This window comes from Aspergillus terreus, genomic scaffold (assembly GCF_000149615.1).
Source record: "Aspergillus terreus NIH2624 scaffold_1 genomic scaffold, whole genome shotgun sequence".
NCBI lineage: Eukaryota > Fungi > Ascomycota > Eurotiomycetes > Eurotiales > Aspergillaceae > Aspergillus > Aspergillus terreus.
In genome coordinates this window covers 913,784-938,274 of record NT_165972.1, presented here as the reverse complement: position 1 = coordinate 938,274, position 24,491 = coordinate 913,784, and the positions used below count along the sequence as shown (strand labels likewise).

Genomic DNA, 24,491 nt, shown 5'->3' with positions numbered 1-24,491 from the left:
GCAGGCATGGGTGCTTACTCCGAGGGGCTGGTCCCCTGCAAACCATCGCCGACGCCGACCCCCGACACTAACTAACGACCCCCGAGCACCTGCATACCAAAGTGAGGCGCTGAGTCCATAACGGTGTATAAACCAGATCCAACACGGAGTCCACCATGATTCAATCTCCCAAACAGTCTCGCTCGTCAGCACAATGTTCCAATTCTTCAAGTCCCCATTCTTCCAGTTCGAGTTCCTGCGGCTCCTCGCCATGACCCCCTTTGAGGGCGGCGAGATCGCAGAAATTCTCGACGCTGCGAGCAAAATCAAAGACCAAGACCCGGAAAGCTGGTACAGCAACTGGGTCGAGGTCGGGACCAAGGTCGAGCAGATCGCCCAGGAGGCCGAAAGCACGGGTGACCGCGTCGCCGCGCGACGGGCATACCTACGTGCATCGAACTACCTGCGCGCCGCGCAGTTCATGCTCAACGAAGGCCCCCTCGGCCACGACAAACGCGTTCTGCCGACAATCGAGCGCGCCATTGACGACTTCCGCCGCGGCGTCAAGTACCTCGACGGCGACGTGCACTTCCTTGACATCCCCTACGAGAACAACGTCAAGCTCCCCGGCTACCTTTACCTCCCGCCGGCGGACAAGCGCCTCCCGCATGGCCAGAAGACCCCGATCCTGATCAACACCGGCGGCGGCGACTCCACCCAGGAGGAAATCTACTTCATCAACGCCTCCGTCGGCCCCAGCCTCGGCTACGCCGTGCTCACCTTCGACGGGCCCGGCCAGGGCATCGTCCTTCGCCGTGACCGGCTGCCCATGCGCCCAGACTGGGAGGTCGTCGTCGGCCGCGTCCTCGACCACCTCGAGGAGTTTGCCCGCGCCCACCCGGAGTACGACCTCGACCTGGACCATATCGGCATCACGGGCGCCTCCATGGGCGGGTACTACGCGCTCCGCGGCGCGCTCGACCACCGCATCGCCGCCTGCATCAGCGTCGACGGCTTCTACTCCATGGAGTCGTTCGCGCAGGGCCGCATGCCCGCGTGGCTGTGGAAGCTCTTCAGCGGCGGGTACCTCTCCGACGGCGTCTTCGACACCGTCATCGGCGCCATCTCCGGCTGGACGTTCCAGACGCGCTGGGAGTTCAACCACATGCGCTGGGCGATGGGGCGCGCCTCCGACGCCCAGGTCATCCGCCGCATGCTGGACTACACCCTCGCCAAACCTGGCGGCGGCGAGTGGCTGCACGAGGTCAAGTGTCCCGTGCTGGTGACGGGCGCGGGGTCGAGCTTTTATTTTGATCCCGAGACGACGACGCGCAGGGTCTTGCGGAGCTTGAGCCATTTGCCTGAGCACATGAAGGAGGAGTGGGTGGCGAGCGATGTGGTTTTTGGCGGGTTGCAGGCGAAGATTGGGGCATTTGGGTATTCGATGCAGAGGACTTTTGCGTATTTGGATGGGAAGTTTGGGGTGCAGAGGGAGAGATTGGTTGTGAAGGATGCAACTGGGAGAGTGTATTGATTTTGATGTATTGCCTGTTCCAGTGTGCAGATATATATATCGAGGTACTAGTCTACCAGACCGCATCTTGGATAAAGCACGTTGTGTGCACGTAGATTGAGTGCGTCATAAACATCAGTCCTGTTCAGAGTCTCACACACCAGGTAAGCTGAACCACAGGAAATTGTATTTGCAAGTTTCACTGAAAGTGTCTGTAGGACAATATCGAGGCACCGTTCGCGCGCGTTTTCCTAGATGGCTGACCAGTCTTCATCCAACAAGACCACAATAAACGAGTAGCCTTCGTTGAACATAGCGGGCTTAGTCTGAGCAGTCTTCAAAGGCGTCTCGTAGGTTCCTATCGTACTCTTTTTTATCCGCTAACTTGCGCCCTGCGACTCTGCCCACATCCTTTTCGAAGAAAAATGGCATGACCACCCCGAACTCCTCATTGTAGTCCTTGCAAAACAAGGGTTTGATGTGATTGCTGAAAATGGTGAACAATCCTGAAGGACTCGACAGGGCCAGTGCATACCAAAATGCCCCTGTTTCCCAAGTTCGGTTCATCACATCGGAAAGACGCAGAAGCGCAGATCGGTCATTACTCTTGATCAATGCAGCACAGCCTAGTTCTTTCTCTTCGGCGGCTAGCAGCTCCATAAATTGCCGGCGAATAACATCGTATTCCGCTGGGACCAGCTCGTCCACGCCCTTGTCTGTAAGCCAGTATGGAGGCATCACCATCTCAATCGGTCGAGTGCAGGCCCATTCCAGATCCACGAGGCATGTTATATGCCAGTCGGAGTCAACGAATATGTTGCTTTGATGGAGATCAGTGAATACAAATACAAACGGGCCTCTGCGGAAACTCCGAGTGAAAACCGACTGAAAGATTGTTCGCATGGCAGTCAATACGGATAGTTGGTAAGCACAGTCTCCAAGATTATTCACAGCATTAGGCTGATACCGAAAACGGTTGTCATGGGCACCCAGTACGTCGATCACATATGAATCAACAGTTGAATAGGTATACTCGCGAGGAATGTCAGTTGGGATATTCTCGTTCTCTAAAAGTTCTATTTCAACCGACAGTGGTCGGTTCGCCAGACGCAGAAACCCGTTATTATCGATGATAAATGAGCCGATGCTTGGTAAGGGAACTCGACAAAGACTCAGAAAGATCCGGCTGAGATCACGCAAAAGGTTTGTCCGTAGCTTGGTATTCTGTTGTCCTTCTCTCCATGTATTGGAAAGCATGGCCCCTCGTGTGCTCTCAATGAACTCCACTAGAATGTAGCCGGCACCAACCACTTCATCAGTGGCGACCTGACGGGTATTCTGACGGGGACAGTAACTTGAAGGAACTGGTTTTCCTAGCCACGATAAGATCCGACGGCGCATCAGCTGGAAAAAGCGAGGCCAGACCGGCAAATATTCTATCCGAGTGTACTAGAGTCAGTTAGTAGGATGCGACTGGAGCCGGTGTACACAGCTTCATACACTTTCACCCGAGGACAAAGCAAAGCCGTACAAGCGCGGGATGGGCACTCCTGCACAATTCTCTTGGAGCCATGCGTAGGTTCCTGCTTCACACCGAATCTTCTCATCGCCATTTCCGGGCCTGAAGGCCTCACCGACACGATATGGCAATGGAAACCGAAGAAGAGCCCGCTTTCCATTCCAGGTGTCAATGGCTATCGGGACACAGACATTGAAGCTACCATGTAGCCATTCTTCAATTCCTGCAACATGGCATGCCGCGGGAGATACGTTGAGGTGGTGAGCAACAACCGTTTGCATCCAGCTACGTCTGTCAAGGAGATGAGCAAAGAAACGGCTCTGTTCAGCATGATATCCCAGCTGACGGAGAATATTGAACTCCTCGTCTTTGACATCGGAGTACGTGACCTCATTTCGAAGAAGGTGCCTTTTCTTGGGCATACCGACTGAACTGACGCTTTGTGTCATATGTTTATTCCAACCCTTAAAAATATTGATTGGTAAGCTCCGAATTAAACTACCCCGACTGTAGGCGTGCTGACCCACGTGATCCACCTGATCGGCCCGTTCCTTTTATTGTATTCATCCCCCACTTCGATCTTCCATCTCTTCCACTCCCAGCTGATGTCTCGACCTCATCATGGCCAAACCCAACCAGCGCCATGCCTGCGACCGCTGTCACGGTCAAAAACTGCGATGCATCCACTCCGGGGGTGGGCCGTGTGTACGCTGCGCCAAAGCCAAAGCCACCTGCAGCTGGAGCCAGTCCTTGCGTTCCAACCGACTCAAGAGACATAACGTGCCGATATCTGATGTTCCTTTGGCGTGTGCGCAACTAGCAACCCAGTCGACCGACCCAAACACACCTCAATTTGGTGCATACATGAGCCAACCCTCCTCCGCCGGCGTTGACATTGACATCAACTTGCTGCAGACTCAATTCACCGACAGTACTCCCTGGGCTCTGCCGGCCGGCCGCTATCCCTCTCCAGCATCACAGGAAATGGAGACCTACAATGTGGGTCACACTGAGGCGGACCTTCCGACCACCGCGGACTGGATGTGGCCCGCCGTCGCCAATGGTCCCGTTCAAACGACTCCCCCGGCAAATTGGCAGCAAGCATTCAATCAGGAATGGGCTATGATGGCGTCCCAGCACCCTGTCGCAACGATGAACACGCCGTCTCGGACCTCGCCAGTAAGCGACGCCGTGGACCCGCCGAATACGGTGTGCCTTCTTGCGACCATCCGCGAGTTGTCAGAGCTTAACGTCGACCTGTACGCACACGAAGCGACGGTCCCCAGACCTCCTGCATCTCTGGACGAACCGATCAGCTGGAAGAACAAGGATTTCGCCATCGATCGGACTTTTCACCTGTCCCAGCGGCTCATTGAGATCGTCAACAAACGATATCCGCGCTACCTCGAGACCGCCCGCATGCAGACCCCCGAGGGGACTCCCGAACGGACCTCCGAAAGCAGTCCGTCTGGCCCGCCACTTGACCAAGGCTCATGTCTCCTCGTTCTCTCATGTTACACTCGACTCATCGAGACCTACGATCGAATCTTTGCCAATATGCAGGGATGTCTGGATCGTTCCTCGGTCACGGCCCGAGAAGACTACGTCAATATGCCGTCGGTCCAAGTCGGCTCCTTCTCCTTGCCACACTCGTCCTCGTTGCAAATCGTCCTCATCCTGCAGTTGGCGCGTCAACTCCTAACTCGAATGGGCGAGATCATCAAAGCCGTTCAGCCGGAGAAAGGAACTAATTCCGCTGATGTCACCTTGTCCGAATCCGCAACCGGGGGTCTCCTACTGTCTAGCGCTTTGGAGACCGTCTCCGCCGAAGAAGACCGTCTGATGAAAAGAATCACGAAACTACGAAGCACCTTGATTGAGCTGAACATTCTGTGAGGAACTAGATACAACGAATTTTCCTTCAATTTCATAACCAAGCCATCTGATTTTGCTGATCCTTCCGCATCGCACATTGATACCCGTCAATACCATTGCCTAGACTTTCCCCCATTTCTTTGAGCTTTTGTTCCATATGTCGATGTGTCGAATCACACCCGCAAATGCCCGCCTAGCGGATCTCGATAGCGTTGACCAAGGCGGCGAGGAAAAGGAGAACAGCGGGAAGGTTGTTGGTGTGAATGCGCCACCAGTTCAGTCGCAGCCAAGGGGGCAGAGCGCCCAAGTTCGTCTTGCCCGGCAAGGAGCTGTCCCAGATGCTTCCAATAATGCGCATGGCGAACTTGCCATACACGAGATGACCGATGGCGAACAGACCGCCGGCAAAGTACAGTCGCCGAGTTTGGTCGTCCAACGAAGCGCCAGGGCTCCCAATGCCGTTCAGCAGGCCCAAAACACCCCCCAACGGGTGCAGAATGCTGACCACCCAGATGAGTTTGCGGAAGATGGCGGGAAACCAGTGCGGGAGAACTGCGCCAGCTGGCTCCTGAGGCACACCGCGGTCAATCCAGGACGAAAAGGCAAATTGCTGGTCCCATGCGCACATATAGCCAGCGGTCGAGGTAATGAGAGGGGCGACTCTCAGGAGCTTGAGTCCAACGAGAACGGCCATTTTGAAATGATTCGCAAGAGGCTTAGAACAGCAAAACCAAACGAGACACTTTCAACTAGACTGATAATAAACGATTTGTGCTGATTTATTCGACATGTGTTTTTACCGAATTTTATAGTCCTTCTGTCTATACGTTTCCATTGTATGATGTCGTGACCTGTTTTACTTGGACATTATTGCGGTGGGTATCCCGACGCATTCCTGCTGGAGACTATCGTCTGACATGCATGGGCGTTCGCTCATCTCCGGTGGATGTAATCCGACACACTAACTGCATATGTTTAGTTCGTGCGCTCGGCGGTCGGCTTTATTGTGGATCCCCGACTACACCGATCAGCAGGAATCAGCCATCCAGCAACGGACAACGTCGATTACACCATGCCGGCTTTGCAGGCGGAATAATACAATGAAGCTATTCACGCCAAGCCGGGGGCCCTGGATGGCCTATACCGGTAGGCCGTGCCCAGGCCATGTATCGCGTGGCACACGTGCTTTGCAGCTCACATCGCTCACGGAGTATGTACTCCGTACTGGGGATATCGGCTGTCAAACGACAAGGTTCGAATGGCAGGGCAGAATGATGTGGATACGAAGAGAATTACGTTTACTGCCGAGTCGTGAACAGACAATTTAAAGATTTCGATATCTATCCAAATTCGACAGAGCTCTGCTGGGAACTCCATCAGGCCTGTTGACACATCTTGGTTGCGCTCCAACTGCACGTCGTCGAGGATGTCTTCAAACGAGCCGATTGCCATCATTGGCTCCAGCTGCAGATTTGCAGGTGGCGCATCATCTCCCTCGAAGTTATGGGACCTCCTTCTCAAGCCCAAAGATCTGTCCAAACCGCCACCTGAAAGCCGATTCAACCTCGAGGGCTTCTACCACCCAAACGCAGAGCAACATGGAAACACCAATATCCACGGGTCCTACTTTCTCGAGGAAGATCCGCGGTGTTTCGATACCGTCTTCTTCAATATCTCCCCAAAAGAGGCCGAAGCAATCGACCCTCAGCAGCGCATCCTCCTCGAGGTCGTGTACGAGGCAATGGAAGCAGCCGGCCTGACATTGCAGGGCCTCCAGGGAAGTGACACATCGGTCTACGCAGGCCTGATGATTAGAGACTACATGGATGTGCAGGTGCGTGACCCTGATTTCTTCTCACAATACATGGTTACAGGAACCTCGAGCGCGCTCAATGCCAACCGCATCTCATACTTTTTTGATTGGCACGGCCCCTCGTTGACTGTCGACACGGCGTGCTCGTCGAGTCTGGTGGCGGTCCACCAGGCCGTCCAGGGACTACGGGCCGGCGAGAGCCGCGTTGCCTGTGTCACCGGGTCGAATCTGCTACTTGGTCCGGAACTGTTCATCTCGGCATCCAACATGCACATGTTGTCGTCTAGGTCGAAGATGTGGGATGTTAGCGCGGAAGGCTATGCTCGTGGAGATGGCTTCGCATCGTTTATGTTGAAGACGTTGTCTAACGCCATCGCGGACGGCGACCACATCGAGGCTATCATCCGTGAAACAGGTGTTAACTCGGATGGTCGCACGAAGGGTATTACTCTACCCAGTCCCCAAGCTCAGGCGGACCTAATTAGAGATACGTATCGTCGTGCCGGCTTGGATCTGTCCAACCCTAATGATCGCTGCCAATATTTTGAGGCACACGGAACCGGGTATGTGGTGTCAGCCCATGAGAATCCCATTATGCTAACGAGATTAGAACCCAAGCTGGTGACCCACGAGAAGCCTCCGCCATCCACGATGCCTTCTTTGGTGCAGAAGGCGATGACAACAAAACCGGTCCGAAACTTGTGGTTGGATCTATCAAAACTATCGTGGGTCATACGGAAGGAACGGCTGGTATGGCTGGCATGCTGAAAGCCTTGCTTGCAATTCGTCACCGTGTCATCCCACCCAACCTGCACTTCAACAACCTCAATCCTTCAGTCGCCCCATTCTATGATCGACTGACTGTACCTACGGAGTCAATTCCTTGGCCTGTGGTGGCACCAGGAACGCCTCTGCGTGCTAGCGTCAACAGCTTCGGCTTCGGTGGTACCAATGCTCACGCTATTGTGGAAAGCTATGAGCCTGATAATCGCAGCTCAATCACCGGCCAGAACGACGGTATTGTACTTCCTCTGGTACTATCTGCACATTCCGATAAAGCCCTCGCGTCCGTCGTGGAGAACTACGCAGCATTCTTGAGACAAACCCAGCAGACTCTCTGTCTCCGTGACCTGGCGTGGACTTTACACTCGCGGCGATCCAACCTGCCTGTCAAGGCTGCTTTCTCCGGCCTATCCGCCTCCGACATCGCACAGCAGATGCAAGATAGGCTCGAATCGGTCAGGAATACTCCAGGGACGGAGCTTGGTATACGGTCACCAGCTATCGCAAGTAAAAAGCCGTCTCTATTAGGCGTCTTTACCGGTCAAGGTGCCCAATGGCCTACCATGGGGAAGCACCTCATTGAGAATTCAAGAACATTCCGTGAAACTATTGAGCGACTCGAGAAATCTTTGTCTGAGCTCGACGACGGCCCCGACTGGTCCCTCAAGGGTGAGATTCTAGCACAGAAGGCCCAGTCGCGCGTTGCTGAGGCCGCTCTGTCGCAGCCCCTCTGCACCGCCATTGCCATCGCTCTGGTGGATCTACTTCATGCCTCAGGTGTTAGCTTCACTGCCGTCGTGGGCCATTCCTCCGGCGAGATCGGGGCCGCCTATGCTGCTGGTGTTGTGACTGCAGAGGAAGCGATGAAAATTGCGTACTATCGAGGAAAGTATGCCAAGCTAGCAAAAGGCGAACATGGAGCAAAGGGCGGCATGCTTGCAGTTGGCATGGGGTTCAACGAAGCCAAAGAATTCTGTGATCAGCCTGCGTTCAAGTCACGCCTAGGCGTCGCCGCCAGCAATTCTCCCACCAGCGTTACTTTGTCGGGTGACTTGGATGTTGTTCGTGAGGCCAAGGAGCTGCTTGACGCCCGCAAGACGTTTGCTCGGATGCTCCAGGTTGATACTGCGTACCATTCGCATCACATGTTGCCGTGTGCCGACCCGTACGTGTCGTCTTTGAATGCTTCGAGGATTCAACCAAATGAACCTGCAAAGTCATCCTGCAGCTGGATCTCTAGTGTTTACGGCTCCGAGGGTGATCCAACAGCGGAGGAGCTCAGCGCCACCTACTGGAGAGATAACATGGCTCAGGCCGTACTCTTCTCTCAGGCTTTGGAGCGTGCCATGATCGAGTGTGGTCCATTTGATGCCGTGCTAGAGGTTGGCCCTCATCCGGCGCTTAAGGGGCCCGCGTCGCAGACGCTACGGGAGCTCAGCGACGGTCCTCTCCCTTACTTTGGCGTCCTTGATCGCAAGCGCAACGACGTGGTAGCGTTTGGAGATGCGCTCGCCTCTTTGTGGCTTCACTTCGGCCCCTCTGCTGTTGACTTTGAGGGATACGCAGCTGCTTCAGGACCCGAGGATTTACCTCCCCCGAAGCTAGTCAAAGACCTCCCTGCCTATCCATGGGACCACTCACAGATTTACTGGCGTGAATCAAGGCTATCGAGAGAATTCCGGACCAGAGCCTCCCCTCCTCATGAACTCCTTGGCCATCCCTTGCCCGCTGGGTCGTCCGAGGATGGTCTTCGTTGGCGAAACATTCTTCGCATTGAAGAGGTTCCGTGGATTGGTGACCATAGGTTCCAAGGACAGGCGCTTCTGCCGACGTCTGCGTTCTGCTCCATGGCAGTCGATGCAGCTTTGAAGCTAGCAGCAGGTTCTGTGGATCCAGTCGCTGATGGTATCGAGTTGCACGATCTTGTTATCCACAATGCAGTCAGCATCCCAGATGGATCCCAGGGCGTCGAAATAATCACATCGATTCAACGACTCGAGGTCACGAACCATCCACTGGATGCAGAGGTCACTGTTCTCTTTGGTCCCCCTGATGGTAGCAAGGTGCTAAAAAAAGCTGCCTCCGCGCGTGTAATCCTGTTGCATGCGAATTCTGTTGATGAGCCCGCGACTCTCCAGGCAAGGGAGAAGAACCTAAGCTCCATTGACGTGCCCCAATTCTACCAGTCGATCGGTAAGATGGGACTCCAGTACGCTGGCTCATTCACAGGCCTGGAACGGATCAAGCGAAAATGGCAGAGAGCTTCTGCAATTTTCAACAAGCAAATCGCCAATATCAAGCACTTGACACTTGATCCAGCTTTGGTGGAGGGCTGTATCCAAACCGCGTATGCAGCATTCTCGGCACCTGGAGATGCTTCATTGCGGCCTGTCTTTCTTCCACAGAAGATAGAAAGGATGTCGCTACGGCTACCATCAGTATCCTCCTCGGACTCTTGGCTTATTATCGACAGCTTCGTGACAGGCGTGGAAAAAGCAACCCCAAACACGAGTCCCGCATTTCACGCAGATATTGAAGTCGCTGATAGTGTCAGCGGAAAGTTGTTGGTTGAAATTGAAGGAGTCACTATCTCCTCGTTCAGCCCTACGTCTGCGGCTGACGACAGAGAATTGTTCCTGCAGACTGTCTGGAAGCCGGTCGTGAGCGAAGGCCTTTCTGTTGGCAACGAACAACGAAAGGTCGCCAATCAAGCCGCACTGGATATGGAACACCAGTCAATCTTATATCTCGAAAATCTCCTCGCGAACAACTTGTACCTTTCTGGTCATTTGTCGCAGGAATTTGAGTGGTTGCTTCAACTCAATCTGCCAAGTCATTCCAAGGGCCGTCAGCACAACGATGGTGCGGAGGATGTCTCCCATCTGGACGACTTCGAAACACTAAGAGCGGTTGCAAAGAATCTGCCCGAGCTTATACGGGGCCGGCTACCTGGTGCCGACATTGAGCGACAGCTACAGGCGTTTGTGGAGACCAACTCTGTCTTTACACGAATAAAGGTTGGGTTGCATACTCTGATCGACCAGATTGCGCATCGTTTTGCACACCTCAATGTTCTCGAGATTGCCCCGGCACATTTGTCTCCTTCGTTCGATGCCTTCAATGATCTGGTTGAGTCTATTTCATCATACACATTGGTTACCAACTCGCCTTCCAAGGACGTTGCGAAGTATGGCAAGAAGCTCAAGCATATTGGAGTGGAGGCATTACACAGCGACCCGTCCGCCATCGCGTCTGCCCTTAGTGGACAAAAACATGACGTCGTCATTGCTTCATATCTCCTCAACGGTCAGACAGCTTCCTTCAGTGAGGAGGCGCTGCGACAATTCCGGAAGGTCTTGAAGGCAGGCGGCTACTTGGTTCTCGTTGAACCTACTCAGGAATATGTCTGGTCCAGGATCTTCCTAGGTGTCTTACTAGGCTCAGCGAGCAATAGCGATCATGGGAGAGATATTGGACATCATGTCTCTAGCGTGAGTCTAGATGGCTTGTTACGGAAGGTGGGCTTCTCCGGGATAGACTCTTTGCTGCCTCGAGATGCCAATGGACCCGGTGACGCCATATCGTTATTTGTGACTCAGGCTTTGGATGAGACCATCGATCTACTTCGCCACCCATTGCAACCATCTGCTCTGGGAATATTGGATGGTAGACGTGTCCTAGTCGTCGGCGGTAAAACACTGCAGACTTCAAGATTATGGCACAATATTGCCTCTATTCTACGGCCTTGGACAAAGGAAGTCCATTGCATAGAGTCCTTCGAAGCTCTTGAGGAAAAAGACTCGACTGGCATTGCAGGTGCAATCGTTCTGACCGACCTTGATGAGCCAGCGTCCAAACTGCTCACGACCAAATCGTACCAGGCCATTTCCGGACTGTTCGCACAGGCTCCTCATGTACTATGGGTGACGCAGGGTGCGCTGGAAGCCAACCCCGAACAGGCAGCATCAATTGGCCTAGGCCATTTCCTAGCTCAGGAACATTCGTCCGTTCATTCCCAGTTCCTTAACCTCGATACCGTCGAGGAATCTGAGTATAAAATCCTCGGTTCTTTCATGCGACTGTTGATTCCTGGTATACACGACCCGCAAGAGTCCCGTCTCTGGACCACTGAAACAGAAATCTCCGTCAAAAATGGCCGCGTTTTCATTCCTCGTGTTTTCCCAGCTCGGGGTCTGAATGATCGTCTGAACTCACACTGGCGTCCTATCATCCAAAGCGCGAACACCCTGAACGACACAACTTCTTTATCTGCTTCTGGCTCGCTCCATGCCGCGACCTTTACCGCTCAACATTTCAGTTCGTCAAGCTCAGCCGAGAGAAGACCGATTCTTCGCACGACCCAGTCCATCCCTATTGCTATCAATGTCTCAAACGGAATCTATCTCTATCTCTCCGCGGGACAGGTCGACGACGTGGGCGACGTTCTCGCATTCACTGATACTATGTCATCGCGTGCGCCTGCACTTGCAACATGGAAGGTTCCTCCAGCCGAATCTGGCCCAGTTGAACTCAGTAACATCTTAGAGCTGACTGCAAATGTCTTGGTCGCCCAACACATTTTTGATTCCCTTCCTGCGGGAAATTCTGTTCTTCTGGAGCCCAGTTACACTCTTGCGACAATCATCAATGAGTTGACCAAAGGTGCTGACAAGAAGGTCCACTTCTTGACCACTGCAGCGCGTGAAGAGACAGGCAGCGTCACATGGACCACCATCCCCCCTCTTGCGTCTAAGAGACACATCCTTTCGGCGCTTCCACCCTGTCCAAAACTGTTCTTTGACCTCTCACCGAAGCCAAACCGCCTCTCCTCTCGCATTGTATCGTTGCTCCCTGTGGACTGTGCTCTTGTCGGCCCTGGAGAGCTATTCCAGTTGAGCTCTGAAGGCGCAGAGGAAGTCTCGACTCCCTGGCTACAGCATGTTCTACTGACTGTTGCATCATCTGCCGTGAAGCTCTCCCGAAAGGCCACATATCCATCCTCTTCGACTTTGATACTAAGTGATCTACTTGAGCATGGGATTCGAAACGCCAATGCCGTGACGGTTGTCGATTGGACTCAGCAAACAAGTGTACCCGTCACGGTAGAGCCATTGGAACCATCACAGTTCCTGTCACCAGCTGGAACATATGTGCTCATCGACATTGAGCAGCCCTTGATCCAGTCCATTGCTGATTGGCTAATTGCGAACGGTGTGCGGTCTTTGGTCGCTATCAACTCGTGAGCTATCCACATTCTATCCTTGCCGGGACGTTCTAACAATCAAATAGTGACATCGGAGAACGGAATGGTCGAGAGTTACTGGATGAGCTGAAGGTGAAAAGGCTCAAGGTAGATCTTGCCAATCTGCACGACGTCAAAGATGTCTTTGACGGATTGACAAAAGTGACCGGTGTCATCTACGGTGGTGCATCAGCGGCAATGGCCAATTTCGGGGAAGATGACGCTCCGTTACAGACTCTTCAGAATGTGGAGCAGAGTGCACATAATCTGACTACGATCTTGGAGAATCAAGAAGTCGGTTTCTTCATTATCTTGTCTTCCCTCCAGAAAGACAGAGCCCCAGTCAATGCAGTATGTGTCTCTTCCGAGCGATAACTCTTCTGAGTACTTCCCTGCGATACTAATTTGATTCACAGTACTTCACTAGCCTCGCTGCTCATTGGAAACAACGGCGACTGCCAACGGCCGTCCTCTCCTTAGAGTCCCAAGTGCATTCCGACCCGGAGGGTCCATTCACCCACCTCAGCGAGTCAGATGTACACTACGCGCTTACAGAGGCCATATCAAGTGCCCAGTCTCAGAATGACGTGTCCGCGATCTGGACCGGTGTTAAGAGGTTACCTCGTGATATTCCTGCCTCATCGCAGTGGAGCTGGCTCTCAAAACCTTTGTTTGCTCACTATACACAGCGTGAACAGGAAGCTGAACCAGGCAGCTCTCAGGGTGAGGCCCAGAGCATGGTGCAGAGACTTGCAGCCTCCAAGTCCCACGAGGAAGCTTCCCTAGTCATCCAGGAGTTCTTCTTGACACGACTGGCTGTGATGCTGACCCTCAGTCAAGAGAGTCTGAGTTCCAGTAATGATCTCACTAGTCTAGGTGTTGATTCGCTCAGCGCATCGGACATCCGGGCCTGGTTTTTGAAGGAGCTGGACGTCGATGTATCAATCTTGAAGATTCTTGGGGGGTCTACTATTGCAGACCGTATGGTGTCCACTTTTGTTATCTTCTTAATGTCCTCTGCTAACCTGTTGCAGTATGTAATGAAGTTGCTGCTGGCTTGACCCTTCAAATTGGGTCGCAGGAAGAAGCCGAATCGCAACCCGCCGTCAACTCACCCGAGCCAGTTACTGCCGCACCTGTACCTGAACAGCCCACTGTCGAACGCCATGTCGAATCCCAGGAGCCAGTTGTCGAAGCTGCTGTTGTGGCCTCATCGAGCGATTCATCCTCAGAAGGGACAATGACGCCTCCGAGCAGCCGGGGTATTAATACTCCACACACCGAAATCACTAATCTGCAGCTAGAAAGTGTCAAATCGAAGGCCTGCACTGCTGTCCAACGGCGTGAAAAGATGTCTTTCAGCCAGAACCGATTGTGGTTCCCAAGTGCCTACTTGGAACAAGAGACCCCGTTCAACTGTACCACATCATACACCTTGACGGGTCCGCTCGACACTGCGCGTCTTGAGAATGCCTTCCAGCGCCTGATTCAACGACATGAAAGCTTCCGCACCGCGTTCTACACTGACGAAGTGAGTGGTGCGGCCATGCAACGCGTACTGGCCTCTTCCCCATTCCAGCTGCGAACAATGTTGGGAAATAAAGACGACATGCAGCGTGTGTTCCGCCAGATTGCCAACTATCATTTTGATCTCTCTGTCGCAGATACGCTCGTTGCAACGTTGATCTCTCATGGCCCCAAAGACCATACTATTGTCTTCGGCTACCATCATATCATCATGGATGGTGTCAGCTGGCAGATTACCCTGAATGATCTTGCTCGATTCTACGAATCAGATAATCCTGAGCTTCCCCAGCTATCGCAGTATATCGAGTTCTCAGTCAAGCAGCGCCAGCTTGTCAGTAGCGGTGCCCACGATGCCAAGCTATCATACTGGCGAAAGGAGTTTCCGTCCGCACCGCCCTTGTTGCCTTTGTTCCCTTTCGCGAAGGTCGGGGCCAGGAAAGCCCTGACTCGGTACGACACGCTCGACTATATATACGACGTGGACGTCTCCCTTGTCTCCAAGATCAAAAAAGCCAGTCTCGCAGCAAAGACAACGACGTTCCATTTCTACTTGGCCGCTTTTGTGGTTTTGCTTAACCGCTTCTTGGAAATTGATGATGTGTGCTTGGGCATCATCGACGCGAACCGCTCAGATAAAACATTCCTCAACACAGTCGGCTTCTTACTGGATATGCTGCCTTTGAGACTGAAGGTCAACAAAAAAGAGCGCTTTGTCCACACCCTTCGCAATACCCGAGCCAAGGCATATAATGCTCTGGAGCATTCTGGTGTGCCTCTCGAAACTATTTTGAAGGAGCTCCAGGTACCAACCTCGGCGACGAACACCCCACTGTTTCAGGTCCTGATGAACTATCGTATGGGAGCTCTGCGCGCGCCACAGATGGGTGACGCTAAGATGAACTTCCTGGACTACGAGGATGCCAAGGCGCCTTTTGATCTTGCCATTTCTATCGATGAAAAAGATGATGGCACGGGAATGTTGACTTTCTCCATGCAAGATTACATGTATGACTGGGAAGGTGCCGAGCTCCTGGTGAAGACTTATGTTCACTTGCTGGACACCTTAGCGACTGACTCATCCCAACGGATTAACGAGGTGTCGTTATTCGATGAGTCTTTGGTCAACCAGTCCATGGTCGCTGGAACCGGGCCTGTTACTGGTTTGGACTGGGCCGGAACGGAGACAATCTCACAGCGTGTGGACGCCATGACAGCTCAGCGGCCTGACGGTGTTGCGGTCAAGGATTTGAATGGAAAGGCTAGGACTTATGCTGAGACACAAGCTAGAGTTTACGCTCTGGCTTCGTCCCTCCAGCAGGCTGGCATCACTTCTGGTGCGCGAGTTGCCGTGTACTGCGAGCCGACGGTTGACACTGTCGCATTGGTTCTCGCGATCTACCGTGTTGGAGCAGCTTATATCCCTCTCGACGTTCGAAACTCCCATGAGCGACTTGCCGATGTCGTTAGAGAGTGCAAACCAACCCTCATCCTCTACCACGGTGCCACCAAGCACACGCTGGTTGACGTGGCCGGCGATGGTCAGGACGCTCTTGATATTGATACTGTCCCACAGTCGGCAGCACCTATTCCCGATGTTTCGAAGCTCTCCGACCCAGCTGTCATTCTTTACACTAGTGGTTCCACTGGGAAGCCAAAGGGTATCATGCTGACCCACGCAAACCTCTCTCTTCAATTTGCTTCCATCAGCAGTGCTTTGGACCTCACGGACAGAGATGTCGTATTGCAGCAAAGTGCCCTTGGTTTCGATGCCTCCTTGTCCCAGATGTTCATGGCACTGACGAATGGCGGGACCCTGATCCATGGGAGCAACCGTGGTGACCCGGTAGATCTTGCGGCATTGATAGAAAGAGAAGGCGTCACTCTGACACTGATCATGATTTCCGAAATGTCTGCTCTACTTCAGTATGGAAGTGATATCTTGTCTCGCTGCCAATCTTGGCGGATTGCCCTCTGTGGTGGCGAGGCTTTCACGGTCAATCTCCTTCGCAAGTTCCGTGACCTCAATTTGCCGAATCTGGAGCTCTACAACGCTTACGGTCCAACTGAGGCAAGTATTATGTCGTCTCTCGGCAAGGTGGCGTATCGCCGTACGGACTGGGGTGACGGATCCGTTGTCCCTGTTGGACCTCCTCTTCCCAACTACGGTGTGTATGTGCTCGATGAGAACTTCCAGCCTTGTCCTTTGGGGTGGCCAGGCGAGCTGTGCATCTGTGGACCAGGTGTGGCAGAAGGCTATGTCGGCTTGCCGGAATTGACTTCTTCCAAATTCCAACCGGATCAGCTGCGCAAGCCTCAAGGGCCATCATATGATGGTTGGGTCCGGGTTTACCGTACTGGAGACAAAGCTCGGCTTCTTCAAGATGGATCCTTTGTTTTCCTGGGCCGCATGGATGGAGACTCGCAAGTGAAGCTGCGCGGTATCCGGATCGAACTGAATGACATCTCCAACTCAATCGTCAAGACCTCCAAAGAGGCTATTGTGGATGCAGCGACTATTGTCAAGGGCACAACAAGCCAGACTCTGGTTAGCTTCGTGGTTTTTGCGCCGGCCAAGGTGGTGGACCTCGAAAGATCGAACTCATCGGCGTCTGCTTATCTCCGCCAGGTGATTCAGTCCCTGCCTCTACCAGTGTATATGCGCCCGGCGATTGCAGTTCCACTGGAGCGTTTGCCTTTCACGGAACGAGGCAAACTCGATACCAAAGCTCTTGCGGCTATTCCGATTCAGGAGGATGAAGAGACGGTGAATGAAGAGCTGAGCGAAACGGAGCAGAAATTGAAGCAAGTGTGGCAGGATATCTTGTCAGAACAAGGAATGTCGCTTGAGATCCGTCGGCAGTCCGACTTCTTTTCTGTTGGAGGAAATTCTCTCATGTTGATGCGAGTCCGCGCGAAGATGCTGGAGGTCTTTGGTGTCTCGGTGCCGTTGGCCGAGTTATTCCAAGCAAGCACGCTTGAGACACTGGCTTCACGGCTTGATGGAAACAAAACCGCTGAATCAGACAATATTGTGTGGAACGAAGAGACTGCTCTGGATGTCTCACTTCCCCCTGCTATTGCTCATCCTCGGGATCACCCAGAGAAAGACCTATCGGTCATTCTCACTGGCAGCACTGGGTTCCTGGGCCGTGCGATCGTTCGACAGCTTATCGCGGACCCACGGATTTCCACAATTCACTGCCTTGCTGTCCGACCTGGGCGCACGCTACCAGAGGAATTGGTCGGATCTTCGAAGGTGATTGTTTACACTGGAGACTTGGCGGCTAAGCGTCTTGGATTGAGCGCGCCGCAAGCTCAGGAAATATTTTCATCTGCCGCAGCCATCATCCACAACGGAGCTGAAGTTTCCCATATGAAGTCCTATCATTCTCTTCGGCCGACCAATGTGGACAGCACCCGCCAACTTGTCGAACTTGCACTGCGCTCCTCGATCGACTCTGCAGTTCGCACCCCAGCTTTCCACTACGTCTCGACTGCTGGCGTGGGCCATCTTCTCGGGATTCCCGCTTTCCCTGAACAGTCTGTTTCATCGTCCCCACCACCAGTCGACGGGTCGGATGGTTACGTGGCTGCCAAATGGGCCAGCGAGCGGATCTTGGAACAGGCATCGGAAAGGCTCGGATTGCCTGTTTTCATTCATCGACCCAGCAATATCACCGGTCCGGACGTTGGCGACCGCGACATTATTCACAATGTCTGGAGGTGGTCTGAGGTGCTACGAGCGGTTCCTGATCTGGTGGCAGCGGGTGCCAAAGGAGCATTCGACTTTGTGGGCGTGGAAACCTGCGCAAAGGGGATTACTGATACTCTTTTTGTTCAGGCATCCGCCGGACATCTCGCCTACATTCATCAGAGCGGGGAGAACGTGATTCCAGTTGAAGAGTTTGGGGAATGCTTGCAAAGGAACGGGGGAGCAGATGTCGAGTTGGTTCCCTTTGATCAGTGGGTGGATAAGGCTGTGCAGGCTGGATTGGACGATCTCGTTGCCTCGTTCCTGCGCGGGACAAAGGGTGCGTTCCAGATGCCGTTTCTGCCTAAGGGATTGAGGCAGTGATTAGATTTTGATGTATTCTAGGAGAGTGGAAGAATGATTTTGTATAGATCTGCTAGAGTGCTAGATATGTGATGACTCAGCTCCATTAGACTTCCTAAAACGCGTCACTCCACGCGTCTCTCACGTGACTGTTGTTGTTTGTGGCCGTCATCCAAAACAACCTCCGACGGGGGCAACCCACAAGCAAGCAATCATCATCTCCGAGATCGACACCGGCCATTGTTCTGTCCCGACCCGGCTGCATGCAATCAGCCTAGTGTAATTGACCTGTTTTCCTTTTGCTTTCGCTTCGGATTCTGGCCGGACGCTCCATCGCCACTTGTGGCGCTTGATCTAGCTACAACATGGTACGTCGTCAACCGACCGTCCATAACACCCGAAGTTGTGCCTTCACTTTCGTGCCGGAGAGTATGACCGATCAAGGACTCCCTACTAATGCACCTCACCTTAGGTCTCCGGATTCCGACGTCTAGCGGCGGACCATGCGGCCCTACACGACGAACTTCCTCCGAACTACTTCTTCCCGTCCGACGACTCCTCCGCCGATGACCTGACACAGCTGACGACATACCTGGCCGGGCCCCAGGGAACACCGTACTCCCAGGGTCTGTGGAGACTACACCTGAAGATGCCAGACGACTATCCCAAGAGCCCACCGAAAGCCACATTCAAAACGCGCATCTGGCATCCCAATGTGGAGGAGTCGACGGGAGCGGTGTGCGTTGACACGTTGAAGCGGGACTGGAAGGCCACCCTGACATTAAAAGACGTCTTGATTGTACGTTTACATTTCTCAGGAGTGTCGCATGCGCGCTAACCATCTCTATCGTTAGACCATCTCTTGTCTCCTCATCTATCCCAACCCCGACTCAGCGCTCAACTCCACGGCCGGCGCGTTGCTGCAAGAGAACTACGAGGCGTTCGCCCGTCAGGCAAAGCTGATGACCTCTATCCACGCCCCGGTCCCTACCGAATTGAAAGATACTGTCGTGGAGGCGAAATCGCGCGGCGAGGATGCGGGAGCCATGCCCATCCCGGAGGAGACATCAACAACAACAACAACAACAACAACGCGATCTCTACGGTCCCGAAAGGGAGCCCCTGTTCAATCTGTCACGATGAAGAAGAACACGCGACGAACACGCGCACCGTCGCCACCTCCACAAGCGCCCGCAGCAGACCATGCCGACCTAGCCGAGGCAGAGCCCAGCGACACAGACTCGGACGCGGAGACCGTCTCCAACGCAAGCAAAGAAAACGACCCGTCCCTATCGCCGTCGCCGGTCAAATTTGCCCCGCCCAGTCCGCGCAAGAACGCCCTCGGTAAACGCCCACTCTCGGTCCTCACAATGCCGCTGGAGTGCGACCCGGATGACGACCTCGACGAGGACTCCGACGCGGACGGTCCCCCGATGACGGCCTCGGAGAAGAATATCGCGGCCAACGCCCGGCACGCGGAGTCGGACCGCTCGCCGCAGCGCAAGTCGCCCAAGCTGTCGGTGCTGCACCAGGGCGTCAACGCGTCCGGACGCATCCGCGACGACATGAAGATCTTCGAAGACGCCGTGGACATGGTTCCGGCGGACGAGTTTGACCGTCGTCGCAGCGGAGACGGCAAGGAGAACCATGCGTCGTCTTTTGGCGGGGCCAAGACGGGGTCGGCGGCTCGTCGACCCGGTCATGGCCAGGGTGCGGCTGCTCTTGTGCCGTCGGCGGGAACCGTTGGGTCGGGCTCCAAGACGGCGCGGCCGATGCCTGGGACGCGCAAGGTATCGGGATCTCAGGGGAAGAAGCCGAAGCCGCGGATTGGAATCCGGAGGTTGTAGGGGTGAATTTGTTTTCTCATATGGCGTTTGTGAGGACGGGCATCAGGGTAAAACTGCATCTGCATAGCATGGGTGGTTGCATACATCTATTGGAGGGTTTTGGTTGGGTGGTTATTGAATACATAATTCCTTACATGGATTCCTCTACGATCACCATCAGATGCACAATCATCTAGTCATGATGATATTAGTATATTAACGTAAGGAAGGTAAGCGCTAGCGTCGCTATGCATCATTTGGAATAACAGATGGGATTCACCGACAAGGTGTCCCGAAGAAGAAAAAGGCCATTACATTGGATATCCCCCACTACCACGATCAACATTCACCATCGAACCCAAACCCCACAAGCAGCCACTCTTTACAGCAGAACAGCCAGCGCCGCACCGGCGATGAGGCCGACAGGACCGGCGGTGGCCATGGGGACGGCGGCACCACTGCTCGTCGAGGCGGCGGCGCCGGTAGACGACGACTTGGAGGCGGAGGTGCCGGACGACTCCGAAGAGGACTTGGTCTTGGTGGCGGTGGCGGTAGAGGTGCTCTTCACGGCGCTGCTGGAGCGGACCGAGGTCGAGAAGGAGGCACCGGGCGTTGAGCCCTGGGCGCCGGTGGAGGAAGAGCCGCCGGTGGGGATGACGGGGACAGAGGTGGAGAGACCGGTGGTGGAGGGAGCGGTGGGCTGCTCAGTGCCGGAGGCCTGGGATGGGTTAGAAGTTGGGATGGATGGATGGATGGGTTAAGGACGTACCGAGGCGGTGCTAGTCGGGAGGTCAGTCGCGACGCCGGTGGAAGACTGGATGGCAGTGCCGGTGGCAGACTGGACGCCAGACTCGGTGCCAGACTGGGCGGCGGCGAGGGCCGAGAGGGCGAGGACGAGGACGGAGGCACGCATGTTGTAGAGTAGAAGTATAGAGTAGAGTGTGTAGAGTGTGTAGAGTGTAGCGAGTGTATAGAGTTGGATGGAGGTAGTATGTAGTATACAGTACGTAGTATGGAGTGAGTAGTATGTAGAGCGGACGATCAAGAGGACCACGACAACCCTTAAATACTTAATACCGAGAGCAAGAGGATGTTGCTTTCTCAGCCCTGCTGCGAGTCCTGCGTTAGTGGCAATCGCGATCCACCGCGGGAAATAAAGCGCAGTCTAGACGTCTGGGGAGTGTAAGTATCGTTACGATGGTTGCGTATGCATCTATTTTTATTCCGCCCTGGTTACTTCTCGAAATATCGAGACAACAGTCCTCCGTAACAACAAACCCCATGTGGCCATCCACCGATGGCATGTTCCACCGCGGAGCCTAGAATCAGTCCACTGTCCGCCAGACAACGGGACATGTTTCTCGTTGTCTCTCTCTATAAATAGTGGTGGTGTCTCGCCATCCCGTCCGAAGGTGTCTGGTTACCAACCTCCCAACCTCCCAAAAGCCCAGCACAAGGCTGGCTCAGCTAACCCTGTCTCACATCCGCCGTCGATCGCAGGATCGGATGCCACCCAACCCTTCAGCCTCTTCAGGCGTCCATGGGGATGAGTCCAGGCAGGCCGAGGGCCGAAGGAGGGCATTGGTGGCGCAATCACAACAAGAGCTGGACCGCGCCCTGTGTAGGAGGAATGACGGTTGTTCATGTGCAGATTGCGCCCAGGGACCGCCCTCGTTACTGCGTACGTAAACCCATCGTCGGGCACAGCGTTGATAGGTCTCGCGAGCGAGAGTCCACGTACGCATCTGCAAGAGACTCGTCGATCCCAGGGTCACCTAAGACATCACGGGCCCGAATGGGCAATCGGTAAGACTAGTAACCAATTCGTAAGTAATAAAAGTAATATAGTAATATAGTAATGCCTGTCAGCACCCATCGACGAGTTTGTCTGCAAGGATGATTTCTATTTATGTGCTTTCAGGGTCGTCGTGGCTGTTCTGGTGGAGCGGCTTAATCTATGTGAGGTGAGAGAATGCGGGTACCCTTTTCGTGGAGGCCTGCATAGTTAGTAATTAATATCGGCTGGTTATGTTGTGATATTGCGGTATGTTATTTTGTTCCTGCAGGCATCAGTGCACTGCTATGCTAGGTAGTATCCTAGAGGTAAACAACAATATATCTTTCCCTCTTGAAAACCATAGATTATGATCAGCTATAGTACACAGTCCACAAAACAATCACTGCTTCAACGGATCCTCCGCCCGAATCCAATCCGCAAACTGCTTTCTCTTCGCCTGCGCCAGTCAGCCATCCAGCCCAATCTCACACCCCTCCACAACCAATCCCCAGGAAGAAAACTCACCCGCACATCCCAAAACCCATACCGCTCCTCCAGCCGCCGAAACGGGTTGCGCGCACCGCCCTCGCGCTCGATCTGGCCCGCCCACTCGCTCCAACTGATGGGCTTCAATTTCTCCGCACCCAGGACGAGGCCCACGGAGACCACCACCAGCGACGCGAGGGCTTCGACGACGATGTCGTGCGGGAGGGCGGTCGATGCTGACGATACGCGGACGTTGCTGTGTAGGACGGTGTGTTCGTGCGCCGAGTAGCCGCTGTTTAGTGCAGTGGGTGGTTAGTGGGTGGTGAGGACCGGAGCGGTCGAGGTGACAGTGGACTTACGCGTGGGCGAGGAGGACAAGCCCGAAGAAGGTGATGATTCGGGAGAGGAAGCTCATAGTGAGGGGATCTGTCTGAGATTGGGCGTAGATGGTTGGTAATCGACGCAGGAATATGAGGTAGCTGGACAGCTGTCGTAGAGGTTGGTAGCTCAGGACTTCGGGTGACCACGGCTACCATTAGTGCAGTGCCCCGCCAAGCAGCATCACTGTAGTGACCTACGTATGATCAGTATGCGTCCACATATTCCGCATAATTGACTGAAATTGCTGTAAATGTTGCATTATCTACTCAGGCAGAACCCCAGTCACTTAAAACTCCTACAATCTTATCCTTATGGGTATTTTTTTATATTCGTCAAACCGGTAGCCGGTTATTCTAGTATTTCATGACAGATAACATCAAATCCTTCATCACGCCATTGCTCTCATGACTGGACGTTTCATTTAAATCTTCTGCATAGCAGCAACATCGGTGGACTGGACGTGGTCCTCGTCCTCCTCGATCTCCTGCTGGAGCTCGTCCAGAGAGATCTTCTCGTCCTCAATGACGATGTTGATCTGGAGCTTCTTGATACCGTAGCCAATGGCAACGAACTTGGAAGCACCCCACACGAGGCCGTCCTTCTCGATGGCACGGACGTTGGCCTCCAGCTCCTCAAGGTTGGTCTCGTCATCTACATTCGTTAGTATGGTTCCAGATAGATAAACAGGGACATGGGACGGAACATACCCCAGGGCTTGACCTCCAGAGTCACCATGGACTTGGCAACGGCCTTGGGCTTGGCCTCCTTCTTCTTCCGGTACTCGGCCAGACGAGCCTCACGCTGCGCAACGACCTCGGGGTCCTCCTCCTCCTCGTCGCTGCCGAAGAGGTCCATGTCGTCATCCTCAGCGGGCTTGTCCTTGGGGTTGGTGGGGAGCTCGGTGGACTCGGGGCCGTAGGTGGTGTAGGCCTTGGAGGCGTCACCGGGGAGAGAGGAGAACTCCGACTCGTAGGAGGCGATGTGCTTGTACCAACGGGCAACGTTGGGGTACTTGTCGGCGTCAGGGGCGCCAGAGAAGGCCTTGAAGGTCACGACATCGGCCTGAGAGGGAGCATCGCTGAGGGATTATTAGCCAATGCCATGGTATACGTCGAGTGACAATCAAAATAACTCGAAACAAAACAACAATGACATGTACTCCTGATCAGAAACGCGATTTCTCGCAAAGTTGTGTAATCTTGCAGCGGGGTCTTAATCCGCCTCATAAACACGGACCAATTTGCTTTCATCATAAAACAGGAACAACAAGCTAACAATGAAGGTCGGGGAAAGAAAAGGGGGTTCTTACCCAACAACGTAGCTGCGGCTAGCAAAGTAGTTGTTGGCCACTGAGGGGTCCAATTAGTGCCTGAAAGTACAGAAGACGGGGGAGAAAACTGAAAACAAGAAAGAGAAGGACATACGAGTGAGGCCAGCCTCGGAGACAAAGTCGGTGAAACCCATTGTGATTGTGTGTGAAGGGGAAGAGATGTGTTGTGTGGGAGAAAAAGGAGAGGAAGAAGAGGAATAAATAGGAGGGGAAGAACAGGTGTGGAATTTTTTTTCATGGCGCCAAAAAAGCCCCTCAGCAACCCGCTGTGGAGGCACGTGATCGCAGCGAGCATTGGGTTTGGCTCAATGACTAAGCTATAAATCAGGTGACCTCGCCGAAATGGTTGGTTCATGATATCATCTTCCCGCGGCTCCCATAGATCG

General features: G+C 53.8%; 7 protein-coding genes across 7 annotated transcripts; 4 read left to right on the top strand and 3 right to left on the bottom strand.

Annotated features, from left to right (window-relative positions):
- Nucleotides 1–193: 193 nt before the first annotated feature.
- Nucleotides 194–1,513, top strand: psoB (hydrolase psoB; the record flags this gene model as incomplete). Its single annotated transcript, XM_001210413.1, has 1 exon — nt 194–1,513. One exon carries the CDS (start codon nt 194–196, stop codon nt 1,511–1,513), a length of 1,320 nt encoding a protein of 439 aa, XP_001210413.1.
- Nucleotides 1,514–3,632: 2,119 nt separating this feature from the next.
- Nucleotides 3,633–4,907, top strand: ATEG_00326 (Zn(II)2Cys6 transcription factor domain-containing protein; the record flags this gene model as incomplete). The annotated part of the gene is made up of 1 exon (XM_001210412.1): nt 3,633–4,907. One exon carries the CDS (start codon nt 3,633–3,635, stop codon nt 4,905–4,907), a length of 1,275 nt encoding a protein of 424 aa, XP_001210412.1.
- A 1,405-nt stretch (nt 4,908–6,312) lies between these two features.
- nrps14 (PKS-NRPS hybrid synthetase psoA) lies at nt 6,313–18,326 on the top strand (the record flags this gene model as incomplete). Its single annotated transcript, XM_001210411.1, has 6 exons — nt 6,313–7,262; nt 7,310–9,675; nt 9,802–12,721; nt 12,772–13,075; nt 13,141–13,705; nt 13,759–18,326. The coding sequence occupies 6 exons, from the start codon at nt 6,313–6,315 to the stop codon at nt 18,324–18,326; spliced, it is 11,673 nt and encodes a 3,890-aa protein (XP_001210411.1).
- Nucleotides 18,327–18,954: 628 nt separating this feature from the next.
- ATEG_00324 (putative ubiquitin conjugating enzyme E2) lies at nt 18,955–20,152 on the top strand (the record flags this gene model as incomplete). Its single annotated transcript, XM_001210410.1, has 2 exons — nt 18,955–19,104; nt 19,160–20,152. 2 exons carry the CDS (start codon nt 18,955–18,957, stop codon nt 20,150–20,152), a joined length of 1,143 nt encoding a protein of 380 aa, XP_001210410.1.
- A 361-nt stretch (nt 20,153–20,513) lies between these two features.
- On the bottom strand, nt 20,514–21,044 carry ATEG_00323 (putative GPI anchored protein; the record flags this gene model as incomplete). Its single annotated transcript, XM_001210409.1, has 2 exons — nt 20,514–20,849; nt 20,901–21,044. 2 exons carry the CDS (start codon nt 21,042–21,044, stop codon nt 20,514–20,516), a joined length of 480 nt encoding a protein of 159 aa, XP_001210409.1.
- A 1,042-nt stretch (nt 21,045–22,086) lies between these two features.
- On the bottom strand, nt 22,087–22,809 carry ATEG_00322 (membrane magnesium transporter family protein; the record flags this gene model as incomplete). The annotated part of the gene is made up of 3 exons (XM_001210408.1): nt 22,087–22,128; nt 22,434–22,686; nt 22,754–22,809. The coding sequence occupies 3 exons, from the start codon at nt 22,807–22,809 to the stop codon at nt 22,087–22,089; spliced, it is 351 nt and encodes a 116-aa protein (XP_001210408.1).
- Nucleotides 22,810–23,196: 387 nt separating this feature from the next.
- Nucleotides 23,197–24,239, bottom strand: ATEG_00321 (translation elongation factor 1 subunit beta; the record flags this gene model as incomplete). The annotated part of the gene is made up of 4 exons (XM_001210407.1): nt 23,197–23,426; nt 23,483–23,853; nt 24,085–24,124; nt 24,200–24,239. 4 exons carry the CDS (start codon nt 24,237–24,239, stop codon nt 23,197–23,199), a joined length of 681 nt encoding a protein of 226 aa, XP_001210407.1.
- Between the last annotated feature and the right edge of the window lie 252 nt (nt 24,240–24,491).